The sequence below is a fragment of the Aulonocara stuartgranti genome (assembly GCF_965226115.1).
Source record: "Aulonocara stuartgranti genome assembly, chromosome: 16".
NCBI lineage: Eukaryota > Metazoa > Chordata > Actinopteri > Cichliformes > Cichlidae > Aulonocara > Aulonocara stuartgranti.
Window position 1 is genome coordinate 29,242,276 of NC_138952.1, and position 14,481 is coordinate 29,256,756.

The following is a 14,481-nucleotide window of genomic DNA, read 5'->3' on the forward strand; positions in this document are numbered from 1 at the left end:
GCTTGGAAACATCATGGGGCTTAAAGGAGATATATAACTGAATATCATCTGCATAGCAGTGATACGAAATGTCCTTAAAAGTGCTCAATAAGTGTTGAAGAGGAAGTAAATACAGCAAGAACAATAAAGGCCCCAAAACTGAACCTTGTGGCACACCATAGGCAAGAAAAGTAGAAGAGGAACTAGAGGTAGCCACAGAAAAGGATCGTTCATGCAAATAGGATTCAAACCAGTCCAAAGCAGCCCCTGATATACCCACCCAGTGTCTCAGCCTATGTAGCAGAATATGATGGTCCACAGTATCAAAGGCGGAGGTCTGTATCTGTATCTTACTGATAACTACTGTTTGTCTTATCTTCTTTAATCAGCTGTTATATGCAAGAAATTGATCTAAATCCCAACTATGACCTCAACGGCAGGGGTCCTTCAAGGTGAATAAAGCTGTGTTGTGTAAGTACATTTCTCATTCATTTCCCCCATACATATTCAGTGTAGAGTGGAGTTGTAGCCCTGCACTTCAGATGGACATGCAAGTGTCCTGGAAGAATGAATGGTACAGAACTAAGGTATACTATTTCTTTCCATTGCTTTCAGCATCTTTCACAGTTCCCTGATAATTGCCTTGTTTTTAGATAGCTTGACCTCTGACCTTGAGGGTGAGGTCACAGAGATTTGAACTTGTATGAGATTTTTAGTAGATGCTCCTATGGTATCAATTTGAAACTCCTGCGCCAGTTCATTCTCGAGTTACTGCACTCACAAACTTGGGTGTTCACGTCGCCAGCCTGCCTGCCTGCCTACATAATGGGATGCTTCTGTAGTAGATATGTGGGGTAGTCGTGAGGTGCCACTCCTGAAACAAGAGCTGTGTCAAGACTCAGGCTCAACACTTTATCAGTCTCAACACAGACGCTCCAAGCACTTGCCTGTCCTCAATAGTCATATCCAAACTGCTTTTAATTCCTTGATGGCAAAGCCCAACTTGACAGCTCTAGGTGACGGCTGAGGGATATTCTCCTGAAGTCGAGAACTCCCGACCAAAGTCACTTTTGATAGACAGATGTTTTTTTACATTTTAATTTGAGAGAAAAAGCATTACAGCTGCTTTAAAATTTATACATTCACAATACTAAAATCTCTTTGGACTCCAAGTCTCTCCCCCAGCACGCCGTGTCTTGGTACATCACACCAAATGGTGACTGAAGAGTATGATGTGAAAGCCGTTTCATGGGACCTTTAACATTCACTCAGCCTAAATAAACAATGGAGCAGTTACTGGGGACTAAATTCCTCCTCTGGAGGCCTTCACCGTTCACGGGTCTGTGAGCCACGTCACAGCCGCTGAACACAAAATGCATTTTTGATTTTCAACTTTTTCAAGCACAACCTTAAGCAGCGCTCGGTCTCAGTCACAAAAACTGCGGCGTCTCGGCAGGCTTCCGTCGAGTGCATTCGCTTCCATTTGAATAATAATTGAATGGTGCCACGGAGCCGCGGACGACGGCAGAAGAGAGTGAATTAGAGAGCATTTAATGAGCTCAATACCCAGTGCAACACAACCTGTAAGAAGACACTTTCCCCCACTCTGATAAAGCCCCATTCATACACAGCAGCAGATTACAGTCACATTACAGCGAGCACAATGAAGCACTGCTGAACAGGGACGAGCGGGGGAATAATGGAAATGTATTTCCCCTGCTGTTTGAGGTGAAGAATGAATTGAAAAGGGTTATTCAGAGAGAAAACATGCTTGTTTATGTTAGGTATTAGAGGATGGATGGGAACACTACACTGAGGCTGAGGTTTGGGTTTTGTAGATAAACTGGAGATTCTGGAGCAAACAGAAGCAACATGCTGCTGGTTTTCCAGAGAGATAGAACAGAGCCACAGATAAACACAGAAAATGGCAGACATAGAAAAGCCAGAAAGGAATCCTGTTTAAAAAGTGCTATTATTTATTCTTAATATAATAAATCCCTGATCACTGTAAAGCTGATTTTGGAAGACAGAGTTTTGATGCTTCATTTGATAACAATGCACTTGCGACTGGACTGCTGCTATGTGTCTTCATATACCAAGTTTGCTTGAAAGGAACTAAATGTGAAAGCTTGTGATTCTTTTTCTTATGGGATTGCTGTTGTCACGCCTTAGTGATTAAAAGCTGGAGGAGGTGGCTGGGAAGCAGAGATAATCTGCTGGCATTTGATGATTTCATGTCTCAGAGACCATCCTTGTCATGTCACAACACTTACATATGACTTCAACAGATTAACTGATAGGATCGTGTTTGTTTGTGATTTACTAAAAGTTTCTAAAAGATCTGATTATTTTCTGTATAATGCTCTATATTTAAATCATTTCTGTTCCATATTTCAGCACCAACTCTAACCTATAAACATCATAAAAAACACAAAAGGCAGTTTGCACAGAGCTCTATCTGGAACTTCTCTCATTCGCTTTGCAAATATACAATGAAAACGTGGATGGATGAACAGATGGATGCAGTGTTAGATGTAAAAAAAACAAAAAACACCTTGATGGTACAGTCTTTTTTTTTTACTTTTTATAATGTGTTAGTCCCCGCAGGGAAATTACTCCCCTGCATTTAACCCATTCACCCAGTGAAGCAGTGGGCAGCCACCAATGCAGCGCCCGGGGAGCAGCGTGTAGAGACGGTACCTTGCTCAGGGGTACCTCAGGGTAGCTGTTCAGTGGAGTCGAACCCCCAACCTTCCGATCACGGGGCAACCACTCTACCTACTGAGCTATCCCTGTCCCATAAAAGTAAAAAAAAAAAAGTAAAAAAAAGTGTTAGATGTAAAAAACAAACAAACACCTTGATGGTACAGTCTGTTCTGTGAAGAAGAAAACTTCAATGACAGGTCTGACATTGAGACTTACCTTTAATGACTATCTGAGATAGATGTAAAAATGGGTTCAGAACAGCAACTCAAACTTGGATCAATAAAGCAGATTTAGAAAGAACAGATATGTCTGTCTGTACCTTATAACACCGACTATGTGCATCAGTTTGAGTAATTCAAATCATATGGATCTATTGTTGCACGAAGCAAGGATCATGAGGGTTTTTACCAGTTCCCATGGAAATAAGATATATCTGATTCCCACTGATGGTGGTAATGTGTTTCTCAGCAACACTTTATTGGCACAAAGGTCACAGTACGACATGAGGTGATGTTATTATTTCTTTTTGTGTGGGTGTGGGAGTTATTACAGTCAAGATTTTGACTTTCTTCTCTTTCATGCTTTATTTAAATGATGCCTGCAGTGGATCTGACCGCACATTAAAGATGGGTTTAGGTCGAAACACAGAAAATATAACAATAACACTAGATGCTAATGTTTAGTTTGCCTGCTCAATCTGAGACAACATGAAGGTCATCACAATGCATGAAGGCAATAACAGTAATAAGCAGTGCGCTGGATCTGAATGTGATTAAATTGCACTAAATTGCAAGTGATTCCAGCGCCGCTGTTTTTATAAACAGAGAACATTTACAGCCTTTTACTGTAAATATGCAACACTTTCAATCACTGGAGACAAGAATTAGCCACAGCAGAGTGGAGGCAACACGGAGGAGGTGGAAGAGGACGAGGAGGAGGAGGAGAGTGACCTTCACAGCAAACACCCCTCATTGCTCACTTCTCACTTATCAAAACCACTGCCAACTCAGCCCCACACTTCATCCTCTCCCATCAATTCTCCTCACGTGCAGAAGGAGCAGGTGGGTGCAGGTTTGCAACAGTACAGAAAGAAAGGGAGTGGTCCGTGGTATTAATCCCATTACACAGTAGATAAATGGGGGCTTGAAAAACGTAACTCCTGTAGTAAAACTGGGCTGATTTTAAAAGGGAAGCATAACGAGGACTTTACCTTTCTTTCAAATGTCACCTGAATTATTCATTGTCACGATTCGTTCTTTTATGGAGCACATTTCTACTCAGGTTTAAAACAGCTTGGAAAAAATACTTGGTGTCAAGCATGGGAAACATCTGAGATCAAACCAAGGATTGCTAAATTTTACTCAAACACAACATCTGAACTGCATTCTCACCACATTTTCTGTTAATATAACAATAAATATTATATATACGGATTGGTGCTGCAGCTGCAATGATGCAGACGCTATTCGGTACATTGTGGTGAAGAGAGAGCTGAGTCTGAAAGCGAAGCTCTCAATTTAGTGGTTGATCTACGTCCCTACCCTCACCTATGGCCAAGAGCTGTGGGTAATGACCGGGAGGAGCCCCCGGAGCAGACCCAGGACACGCTGGAGAGATTATCTCTCGGCTGGCCTGGGAATGTCTTGGTGTAGCCCGGAAAAGCTGTAGGAGGTGGCTGGGAAGAGGGGCATCTGGGCTTCTCTGCTTAGGTTGCTGCCCCTGTGACCCGGCCCTGGATAAGCGTGATAAGACGGATGGATGGATGGAAGGATATTATATATATATGGTCAGAAACCCTTCTCATTACATTGTACCACACTGGGTATGCACTCAGTGTGATTCTTCAACACGCAGGGTTTGCCAGTTGAGGAAAGATAACAGAGGAAACTTCAGCATGTGTCAAAGGTTTTTGGATTGTTGCTTTGGTTATTTCTTGTTTTATATAGTAATCTATCTTTCTGTTTGTTGCTGCTAGCTTTACTTCATCTTACCCACAATTTACCTACAGTCACACATTTTTATACTTGCATTTTACCTTTGTTCTTTGGTGTCACTTTCCCCCCCAATGACTTAGAAAAAAAAAATCAAATTTTGGATGAAAATGGACCTTTTCTCAACATTAGCCACATGCTACAAGTGAAATGTCCACCAACTTCCTGTGAGAGTGGTAAGACCAGGAAAGCACATTTGCATTCATTGTAACCAGGTGTTGTGTACTGTATGTTCAAGCTAGTCCAGTTTTTTTTTATCAAGTAATGCTAACAGCATGGCTCAATCCAAGTATCTTTATGTCTGTGATAAATTTGGTGATCATCTGACTTCTACTCCAGTCACCAGCGCACACATAGACACACACACTTCATCTATGACAGCTGGGAGGATCCTGCGACTTTGAAATGGTCGGCAAAATGAACTGATGGATATCTTATTATACAACTTGGAAAAAAAGACAAATACTGCAGCATCACAGGTACTTTAGATCAGCGGTCCCCAACCCCCGGGCCTCGGACCGGTACCGGTCCGCGAGTCGTTTGGTACCGGGCCGCGAGAGTTGAGGCTCAGGTGTGAAATGTATGGTTTTCAGGGTTTTTATCGGTTTTCAGCGTTATTTTGTTATCGTTTTTATCGTTAACTCGGTTTTCCTGGGTCTTTTCACGTGTGTTATGAATAAACCTTCTTTTTTTGGTACTGGTACTAGTTTTATTTTGTTGTATTTATCCGCGACACCTTAAAGGCCGTCCGTGAAAATAATGTCGGGCATAAATCGGTCCGTGGCGCAAAAAAGGTTGGGGACCGCTGCTTTAGATAATGTTAGCATCCAAAGTATGTTTGTTAAACATCAACATCAGTATTTAGCTCCAAGCTTCATATTGTGTTGCTGCTGCCATAAAAAAACAGCTTAGAGTCTGACAATTATAAGAGGTTGTGTTTTTTGCTGTACAAGAAGTCAGAGAAGTCATCTTCTTTCTTCCTTTCCAGAGGAAACACAGGGCCTAAAACGATGTATTTATGACTCGATTAAATCTGTAAACGAATTCCAGAATCCTACAATGGCTTACTTAATAATGCATATCTTACTGGATTATAGCTGCTAGAAGCATGAAAAGAAGAAATAAGCAGGAAGCCACTGAAGTTAATGAGAAAGGTAAAGACACATAAAAAAAGCGCAACTGTTTTGTTTTATTTTGCACTGTTGAGAACTCTGGTAAGGCTTTTATTTAGCAGTTCTTGCTCCATCTCAATCGTGTTTGTCTCCTTTATTGTTCACAGTGTTTGTACTGATGACTGAATGCGGAGAGCTCACAGTCTGTGCAGACATCTTTGATAAACACTTGAAAATCTAATAACTAAAATCCCACTTCTCCAGTTGCTTTTATTTCTCTCCCTTTAAAAAAATATCTGATACTCTGTTGTCACAAAACCTATTTCTTATGTCACTCCAGAGCTCTCTGAGAACTGCTGAGTAATAACTGCAGTTTTTACAACAACACACAAAACACTGCTGTAAAACAAGAAATCCCTATACAGGCTGATGCAAACATGGCTTCTTGGACAGTCTTTGAGTGTTTCCCCTGTGTTTGCGCACTGTTTGCCTGCATTATACTGTTGCCATCAAACACAGTTGTTTATCAGTGGCTACAAACGGGGGGATGAAGAATATCAATAATTGTGCAGCTTCCTGGACAATTAATTCATGCATGTTATTGGGTATCACAGCAAGTGACCTAAGCAGGAGATTATACACACACGCACACACACAGCAACAGATGTGTTGCCAATCAAATTAAAAGCGTTGTTATCTGTGACCTACAAATCCGCTTTGAAAAGTCATACATGGCTTTGGACTAATATATTTACTACAAGGGATTTTATTTACTCTCTGTATCCATGACAACAGCTGCAGATTTTGTTCGTGCTTCTGAAACACATCAGAGACCACCTGACCCAAACCACAAAAACCTTGAACAGATTCGGTCCAACCCTGTCACATTAGTGATCAAGCTCATGGTTGTGCTGGCCTCTGCAGTCTTTGGGTTCCTGCCCTTGCCAGCACACCAAAATTAATTTGGATACAGCCTTTAAAGGAGGAGCAGGGGTTGTTTTTCTGTGTGCATGTGTGTGAGATTTGCCCTTTAGAAGCATCAAGGGTATCAGCTGACTCATCACCTGATATGAGTTAGCAATGAGATCAGTTGATCTGCTAGGTTTGTGGCACAGTAAACTTGTCGTATAGTGATGGAAATTACTTTCTCAATGCAAAGCTAATGACACTTTCTCTGCAAACTCGTTGCCAGTGCTCACCTTTTAGTCTGTCTGCTAACAGTGCTACCTCGTGTTCAGAGTAGTGCACAATCGGAGGGGGAGATGGTGGCCGCAGTCTGTCTTCGTGGATCTTGCGGCGGTGTCTTTCCTCTCTGGCCAGTAAGCGCTGTTTACACTCCCACTCATAAAGGTCATCTCTGGCCTGGGCAAAGTCTACATGGATCTTCCCAGAGTCCTTTTTATCAGTGCTGGATCCGATACGCATCCGATACCCTGAAGAGGAGAAGGTAACACCATTATATTTAGGCATTTTCTACAACAGGTAGAAGCATGTCATTAGATTTGATCTGCCAGGCAGAAAATCATTAGGGTGAAACATGAAGATGATGAAGAATTATGAAAAATACAGTTCCTTAAATATCCACCTTAGACTGGGCCTAAAAATAAGCTCTTCTCACCCTCTCTTATAATATCTAGTTTAACAGTAGAAGTAGAAACAATCCACAAAATCAATTGTGGTGTCTATACTACTTTTCTTCTTTATGACAACTACCTGAAGGTGAATTTTATATAACTAAGCAATGAAAAATGATAATAAAGCTGAAAGTTATGCATAACAAGAGAGCGGTCAACTTAATAGATAATGATAGCTAGGTGCTACATCATCTTGTTTAGCATGCAGCTGTACTAAAACACACACCAGCAGATCTGCTGTTATTCTGAGTACATTTTATTAAAAACACAATTGTTTTTAGCTAGCATTTCATTAGCCTTTCACTCCAAACTATGGATACACCAAGCAAACCAAGCTACTCAGCCAAAGCTAGCATTAACAGATAACTAGCCAACTACCTTTTTATCCCAATATGGCCCGCTTTGTAAAAATCAAAACAACAACAACAACAAAAAAACAAACCAAGACAAACAAATGAAAACAATATCCGAACTGCAAACTTGAGGCATTGTATTTCCCAAGAAAAGTGCTCACCTGACAGGTAAATAGCCTTGTCTACCATGAACTCCTCACTGAAGCGGATGTGGCAGAAGTTCTTCTTGCTCTTTCGGATGGCGGTGATCTCCCCACATTGGTCAAACACTTCCCTGATGATTTCCTCTGTGGCGTTCTCTGGCAAACCCCCCACAAATACTGTCTTACAGCCGGGAGGGCGCTCCCGTGTCGAGGGAGGAGGAAGGTCTGAGGCACAATAAAAGGACCGGTTACATGATTATATGGCCATATCATCCACGGCTCTCCTGCTACACTGCAGTTTAAAGAGGAAAAGTATTGACTTTTATGTCAAGTTTGAGCAATTAAAAAGAAAAAAAAAACAACAACATTTAAATAATAACATCTAATATTAAAATAGATTCCATCTCACATTTATGCTAATTACCTAAGTTACAGCCTGTAAAGTCTCACCACTAGATATGAGCAGACTGCAGTCAACTGAATTCAGTTTTTTAACCACTTCAAATTCTGCTACATAATTCTAACTATGTTGGCTGCTGTAGGACAAACAACTCTTGTTGCCTTTCATCTGTTGTTTAGTGTACGCTCTCAGCCTGCTGTTTACCTCAGCTGTCAATACGTGTCAATGCATATTTTTCTGGATACAGTGATACTGAGGTGAGTTGTTGAGGATATCCGAAACTTTTCTGTTGGTAAGCTCTGCTGTTTTTGACAGTGTTAACTGCTGTCAGTCGGCATTAGTGAAACTTTCTTTGAAGTCGAGCTAACGTTATTGGACTTGGACATGTAGCGAATAAACTCTCATATGGTCTGAGAATGTAATCAAACTGTTTATGAGAGGAAAGCGTCATTTCTTTGGACACTCGAGTGTAACATTAGCTGGCAAAGTGTTATAAACAGCTGTTGTTGTTTAGCCAGCTCATTATTATCATTATATAAAAGATGGAGCTTGAGATGAGGAGGAAGAGAATTCAAAAATGCTTGTTGCATTGCCTCTTTCACATTTTTGCTTCTTTGTTGAAGGAGACAACTTCTGGACTTTTTTCTATTAAATAAGTATATAAACATTACTGACTGTACCTTTGAGCTAATCAGTTTACTTTTACTAGCCTGATTTTGCTGTCTACCTTTACTGCAAAAGTCACACCCCTAAAAGTTTTCAAGTAAAGTTTATCGGTTCTACATTAAAGTACAGTCTTACTAGGGTTCTGAGGGAAGAGAGTGCAGCTCTTGCAGTGGATGATCTCCTTGATGACGGGCATGTCGGGGGGAACGGGTGGAGGGGGGACCAGGCTGATTCCTGCTATCATGGGGTTTATGGGTGCAATGAGTCCCAGCCCAGGGTCGAATCTCTGGATACACAGAGAATCTGCATGACAGAATAACAACAGATTACACAACAAAAACCATAATTTTTCATACTTTCTTTTCCAGTACGTAAAGAATGATATAGTCTGATTTCAGTCATGCTAGCGCCATGTCTCTAGGGATGGTGTGTGTGCTGGTTGGTGAGAGATATAACATCTATCCAATGAATGGAATGATGTAATGTTTTGTAAAGACATTCACGGTGAGCAGAGGTTAAATTCAGTGACTTGTTCTAGCATCATCACAACGTTTACATTTGTGGCTGTGAAAGACACATTTCAGCAACTTTTGTTAGCAATCCTCCCCAGAGGAAATTCTCTGTCACTGTAATTGACAGTGACACTGTAATTTAGACCATCCAAGGTCTAAATAGGAAAATATTGAAAAGTCTAAATGTGTGAAGAAGACACATTTGACTTCATATTGTTGTGCTTTATTTTTAAATATCACTGTTATTATTATGAATATATGGGTATTGTGATGCCGCTGTTGTACATTTGCAATGCTTCACTTACACCTCAGTGATTGCCTCACAAGTTGGTCCTGAACTGGAGTTTCCACATGAATAAATTCCCTTTTCAAACGCTCATAGTTACCATCATTGGCACCGCCAAACTATTCAGGGGAATGGTTTATTCAGTACCAAGAGTTGGTATATTTAAGGGCCGTTATTAAACCAGTGGATGGTTTATTTATAGAGAAACAGGGCATATTTATAGAGGAAAGTGAGCTAAATCGGACAATAACCCATTTTTGTGAGAGGAGAAAACAAAAGCATTATTGGGTTATAATTGCACTTTAACATTTTTAAATCCTGTTGAAGAACCAATAAAACTGTTATTGTTGAGGTTTCTGTGTAGGTTCTTAGTTATCCAGGTCATGTGTGACTGTCGCTTTCTTTCCAAGCTCCTTTGACTATTGTTGAATTCATTAGGACTCTGGGACTTAGATGGCTGGAAGGTTGTTACCGTTAAAACCCGATTAGTGGTCATAACAAGAGCTCGTATATACAACATCAACCGCATATGCAAAAGAGAAAAGGAAATTCGTTAAAAAAGAAAAAGGAAGTATAAACCATCACTCCCTAGATAAGAGATAAAAGAAAAACTGGGGACTGGATCCTTGGAAAAGGACAAGAAAATATCATCTCGAGTGTACTAATGGGAAAAGCGCAAGGGAGGAGAGGAGAGAGAGAGGGAAGAAGAAAATCTCTGTTCTCTAGGACAAAGAGAAAGTGAGGAAGAAGGGGGAAGATAAACAGTGAGAGGACAGAGGCGACAGGAGCAATGCTTCAGCTGTCTGGGTGAAAATAGAACAGGCAGGTTGGAGGAGGGCGGAGCAGCATTGCATGTTCCTATCTTCAACACTGCAATAACAAGGGAGCGGGAGGAACAAACCGTCAGCAGAAAATCACCCCCACCACCCCACCGCTGCCCACACAGCCACAACACCACAGAAAATAAAGTGATTCAGATTACAGGCGAGGGAAGCTGTCACACTCGGAAAGGACAAACGTCCCTTACAGAAATTCAATAAAAAATAAACGTTTCTTTTTTTCCTGCTTTGTACAGAGGATTGATAGAATGCACCAGTGATTTAGTGCGAAGGCTTTTACTCCTGCCGGTCTGAACATTCAGCACACTGCAAGCCTTCGTTGGAAACAATCAGCAGCTCACAGGAAGCACAGGAAGTGAGGCGCTTCAGTTAGCTTGGGATAAAGGGAAAAATATAAAATTACCAATGGTATTCTCAAACCGCTCACATTTCTTTCCTCATAGGCAAGGCAAGGCAAGGCAAGGCAAGTTTATTTGTATAGCACAATTCAACAACAAGGTGATTCAAAGTGCTTTACAGAGACATTAGAAACAAGAACAAATAAAAAGCATGATTTAAAATTTATTAAAACAAGCAAAAAAACTAACTAACTAATTAACAAACAAACAAACAAACAAAACAGTATATAAAATCAAAACAGATAAAATCAGAACAGTAGATAAAATCAGTAGTTAAATGTAAGTTTTGAAATTTAAGCTTAAAGTGTGGATTTGGTGCTTTATTCAAATGCAGCTGAGAATAGGTGAGTCTTCAACCTGGATTTAAATAAACTGAGTGTTTCAGCTGATCTGAGGCTTTCTGGGAGTTTGTTCCAGATATAAGGAGCATAAAAGCTGAATGCAGCTTCTCCGTGTCTGGTTCTGACTCTGGGAACTGATAAAAGACCGGATCCAGATGACCTGAGGGATCTGGAAGGTTCATACTGGGTCAGGAGGTCATTGATGTATTTTGGTCCTAAACCATTCAGAGCTTTATAGGCCAGCATCAGAACTTTAAAGTCTATCCTCTGACGGACAGGCAGCCAGTGTAAAGACCTCAGAGCTGGACTGATGTGGTCCACTTTTTTGGTCTTAGTGAGGACTCGAGCAGCAGAGTTCTGAATGAGCTGTAGTTGTCTGACTGATTTTTTAGGTAGACCTGTAAAGATGCTGTTACAGTAATCAAGCCTACTAAAGATGAATGCATGGACTAGTTTTTCCAGGTCCTGTTGAGACATCAGATCTTTTATCCTTGAAATATTCTTGAGGTGATAGTAAGCTGACTTTGTTATTGTCTTAATGTGTTTTTCTAAGTTTAGGTCTGCATCCATCACTACACCCAAATTTCTCGCCTGGTTTGTGGTTTTTAGATGTATAGATTGAAGTTCTCTGGTGACCTGTAATCGTTTTTCTTTGGCGCCAAAGACTATTACCTCAGTTTTGTTTTTGTTTAGCTGGAGAAAATTGTGGCACAACCAGTCATTGATTTCCTCAATGCATTTACCAAGAGCCTGCACAGGGCCTCGGTCTCCTGGTGACATTGTGATATATATTTGTGTGTCATCTGCATAGCTATGATAGTTTATTTTGTTGTTGTTTATAATCTGTGCCAGTGGGAGCATGTAGATGTTAAACAGAAGGGGTCCCAAGATGGAACCTTGGGGAACTCCACATGTGATACTTGTCTGCTCAGATGTGAAGTTACCTATTGATACAAAGTATTTCCTGTTTTCTAAGTATGTTTTGAACCAGTTTAGTACAGTTCCTGAAAGACCTGTCCAGTTCTCCAGTCGTTTGAGTAATATGTTGTGGTCAACTGTATCAAATGCTGCACTGAGATCCAGTAAAACTAGGACTGACATTTTTCCACTGTCTGTATTCAGACATATGTCATTAAACACTTTGGTCAGAGCGGTTTCAGTGCTGTGGTTCTGTCTAAAACCTGACTGGAAGGCATCGTAGCAATTATTCTGTTTTAAGAAGTAACTGACCTGTTGAGAAACTGCTTTTTCAATGATCTTACTTAAAAATGGGAGATTTGAGATCGGCCTGTAGTTGTTCATTTGTGTCTTGTCAAGATTGTCCTTTTTCAGTATAGGTTTGATTACAGCAGTTTTTAGTGATTCTGGAAACACACCTGATAATAAAGAAAAGTTGACGATCTGTAACAGGTCTGACTCTAAAGTCTTTGAGACCTTTTTGAAAAAACTTGTTGGCAGGACATCTAAACAGCAGGAGGAGGAGTTCAGTTTACCTAAGATGTCCTCCAGGTCTTTGCTGTTAATAGGTTGAAACTGTTTCATGGTGTTTAAACAGTTTTTTGGTGGACACAGTACATATCCTGGATCTGCTGTTGATGTACCAATTGCTTGTCTAATTTCTTGGATTTTTTCTGTGAAGAATTTGGCAAAGTCATTGCAGGCCATGGTCGAATGAAGTTCAGCTGCCACTGACACAGGAGGGTTTGTTAGCCTGTCAACTGTAGAAAATAGGCATTGCAAATCCCTTAAAACAAATGTGCCAAACCCTGTGGTTGCTGAAATGAGTCCGGTTCTAAAAGCATCTCACTCCCAAGAGATGGATGCCAGGTGACCATACCCAGGTGCTAGCAGAGGCTTCACCTCTGCTAGTTGAGAGCTTACCTGTGGTTAATTGCACCCAGCCAAAAGTTATGCTTTTGACAAGTCATTTTCATAAGTTAGGGCAGCAATGAAGCGTCTCCATTTTTGTCCTTCCTTACAGTAGCCAACTCATTTGTATGTTAGTCAACACTATTTATTACATATCTGCCTCTTTGCATCTATACCATACATGAAGGCAACTACTTCAGTTTGCAAGTGTTAGCCGATAACTTTACACTCCACCGGCTCGTCACTTCTGCCTCCAAATGACCAAGATGACAGAGGATTGATTAGATGCTAAAATGTTAGATGATATATATTCATCAAATATTTTGTGCCTCTCAGATAAGGTAAGTGATGCTCTTATTCATTTGTTTTAGATTGTTTTTCTTTCCATTCACAAGTAGATAAAGGTCTTTTGATGAATTTCAATTAAAAAAATGTATATAGCACCAAATCACAACAACAGTCAAGATAAGAACCAGGCTCAGAGAGGGGCGCCCGTCTGCCATGACCGGTTGGGGGTGAGGGGAGGAAGACGGGATGAAATACACAGTGTGGAGAGAGGAGCTGTAGTAGGGAGCAAAAAGGAAAGTTTTACACCTAATCTTAAAAGTAGAGAGAGTGTCTGTCTCCCAAATGCAGGTTGAAATATCTTGTTATAGGGCCATCAGCCTGCAGCAGATATTCATGAGGATGGGTGTGTTACATATGGAACTGACAAAGATTCAGACTTTGGAAGGATGAGGACAGTTTTGGAGAGCATTCCAGAAGATGAATACTACTCCTTAGATTTTGTCAGTCCCCACGCTGCTGAGCTCAAGCTGAGATTTGCACAAAGGGAGTGATGTGGCCTGGTGCTTCACATCCTTCAATAAATAATACATTTGATTGATTATTAGATAAACCCTCCACATAAAAGCCTCATAAAAGCATTTCTTGGAGAAAAATGGCCTTTATGCTGGTAATCTTTGGTCAGCACAATGCTAATAATTCCAGACATATACTAATTTGTACTCAGCATTAGATCACACCGAGTGCTGCAGGGTAAAACACATTTTGTTTAGCAAAGAGAAAAATGCTTCATGTACTCTTTATTACACATCTTGAGGCTTATAAAAAGAAAAAAAAAACACTTGAGAGATAATCCTCCATTAATCTGACCACATAGAGCCAAGATGCATTCAGAGATTCTTCAGGTCTTAGGAAAACTCATTAAAACGGCATCTGCGATACCCTCGACAGGTAAATTACACATCTC

At 40.6% G+C, this 14,481-nt stretch overlaps 1 protein-coding gene across 5 annotated transcripts in view; it reads right to left on the reverse strand.

Annotated features, from left to right (window-relative positions):
• Window positions 1-14,481, reverse strand: part of enox1 (ecto-NOX disulfide-thiol exchanger 1) — a 304,893-nt gene that overhangs the window by 35,038 nt on the left and 255,374 nt on the right. For all 5 annotated transcript variants that reach the window (XM_082508523.1, XM_082508521.1, XM_082508524.1 and 2 more), the window contains 3 exons: window positions 9,120-9,287; window positions 7,937-8,143; window positions 6,988-7,221 (listed from right to left, as the gene is read on the reverse strand). In XM_082508523.1, coding sequence (XP_082364649.1) covers window positions 6,988-7,221; window positions 7,937-8,143; window positions 9,120-9,287 — 609 coding nt within the window. The remainder of the gene's footprint in view (window positions 1-6,987; window positions 7,222-7,936; window positions 8,144-9,119; window positions 9,288-14,481) is intronic.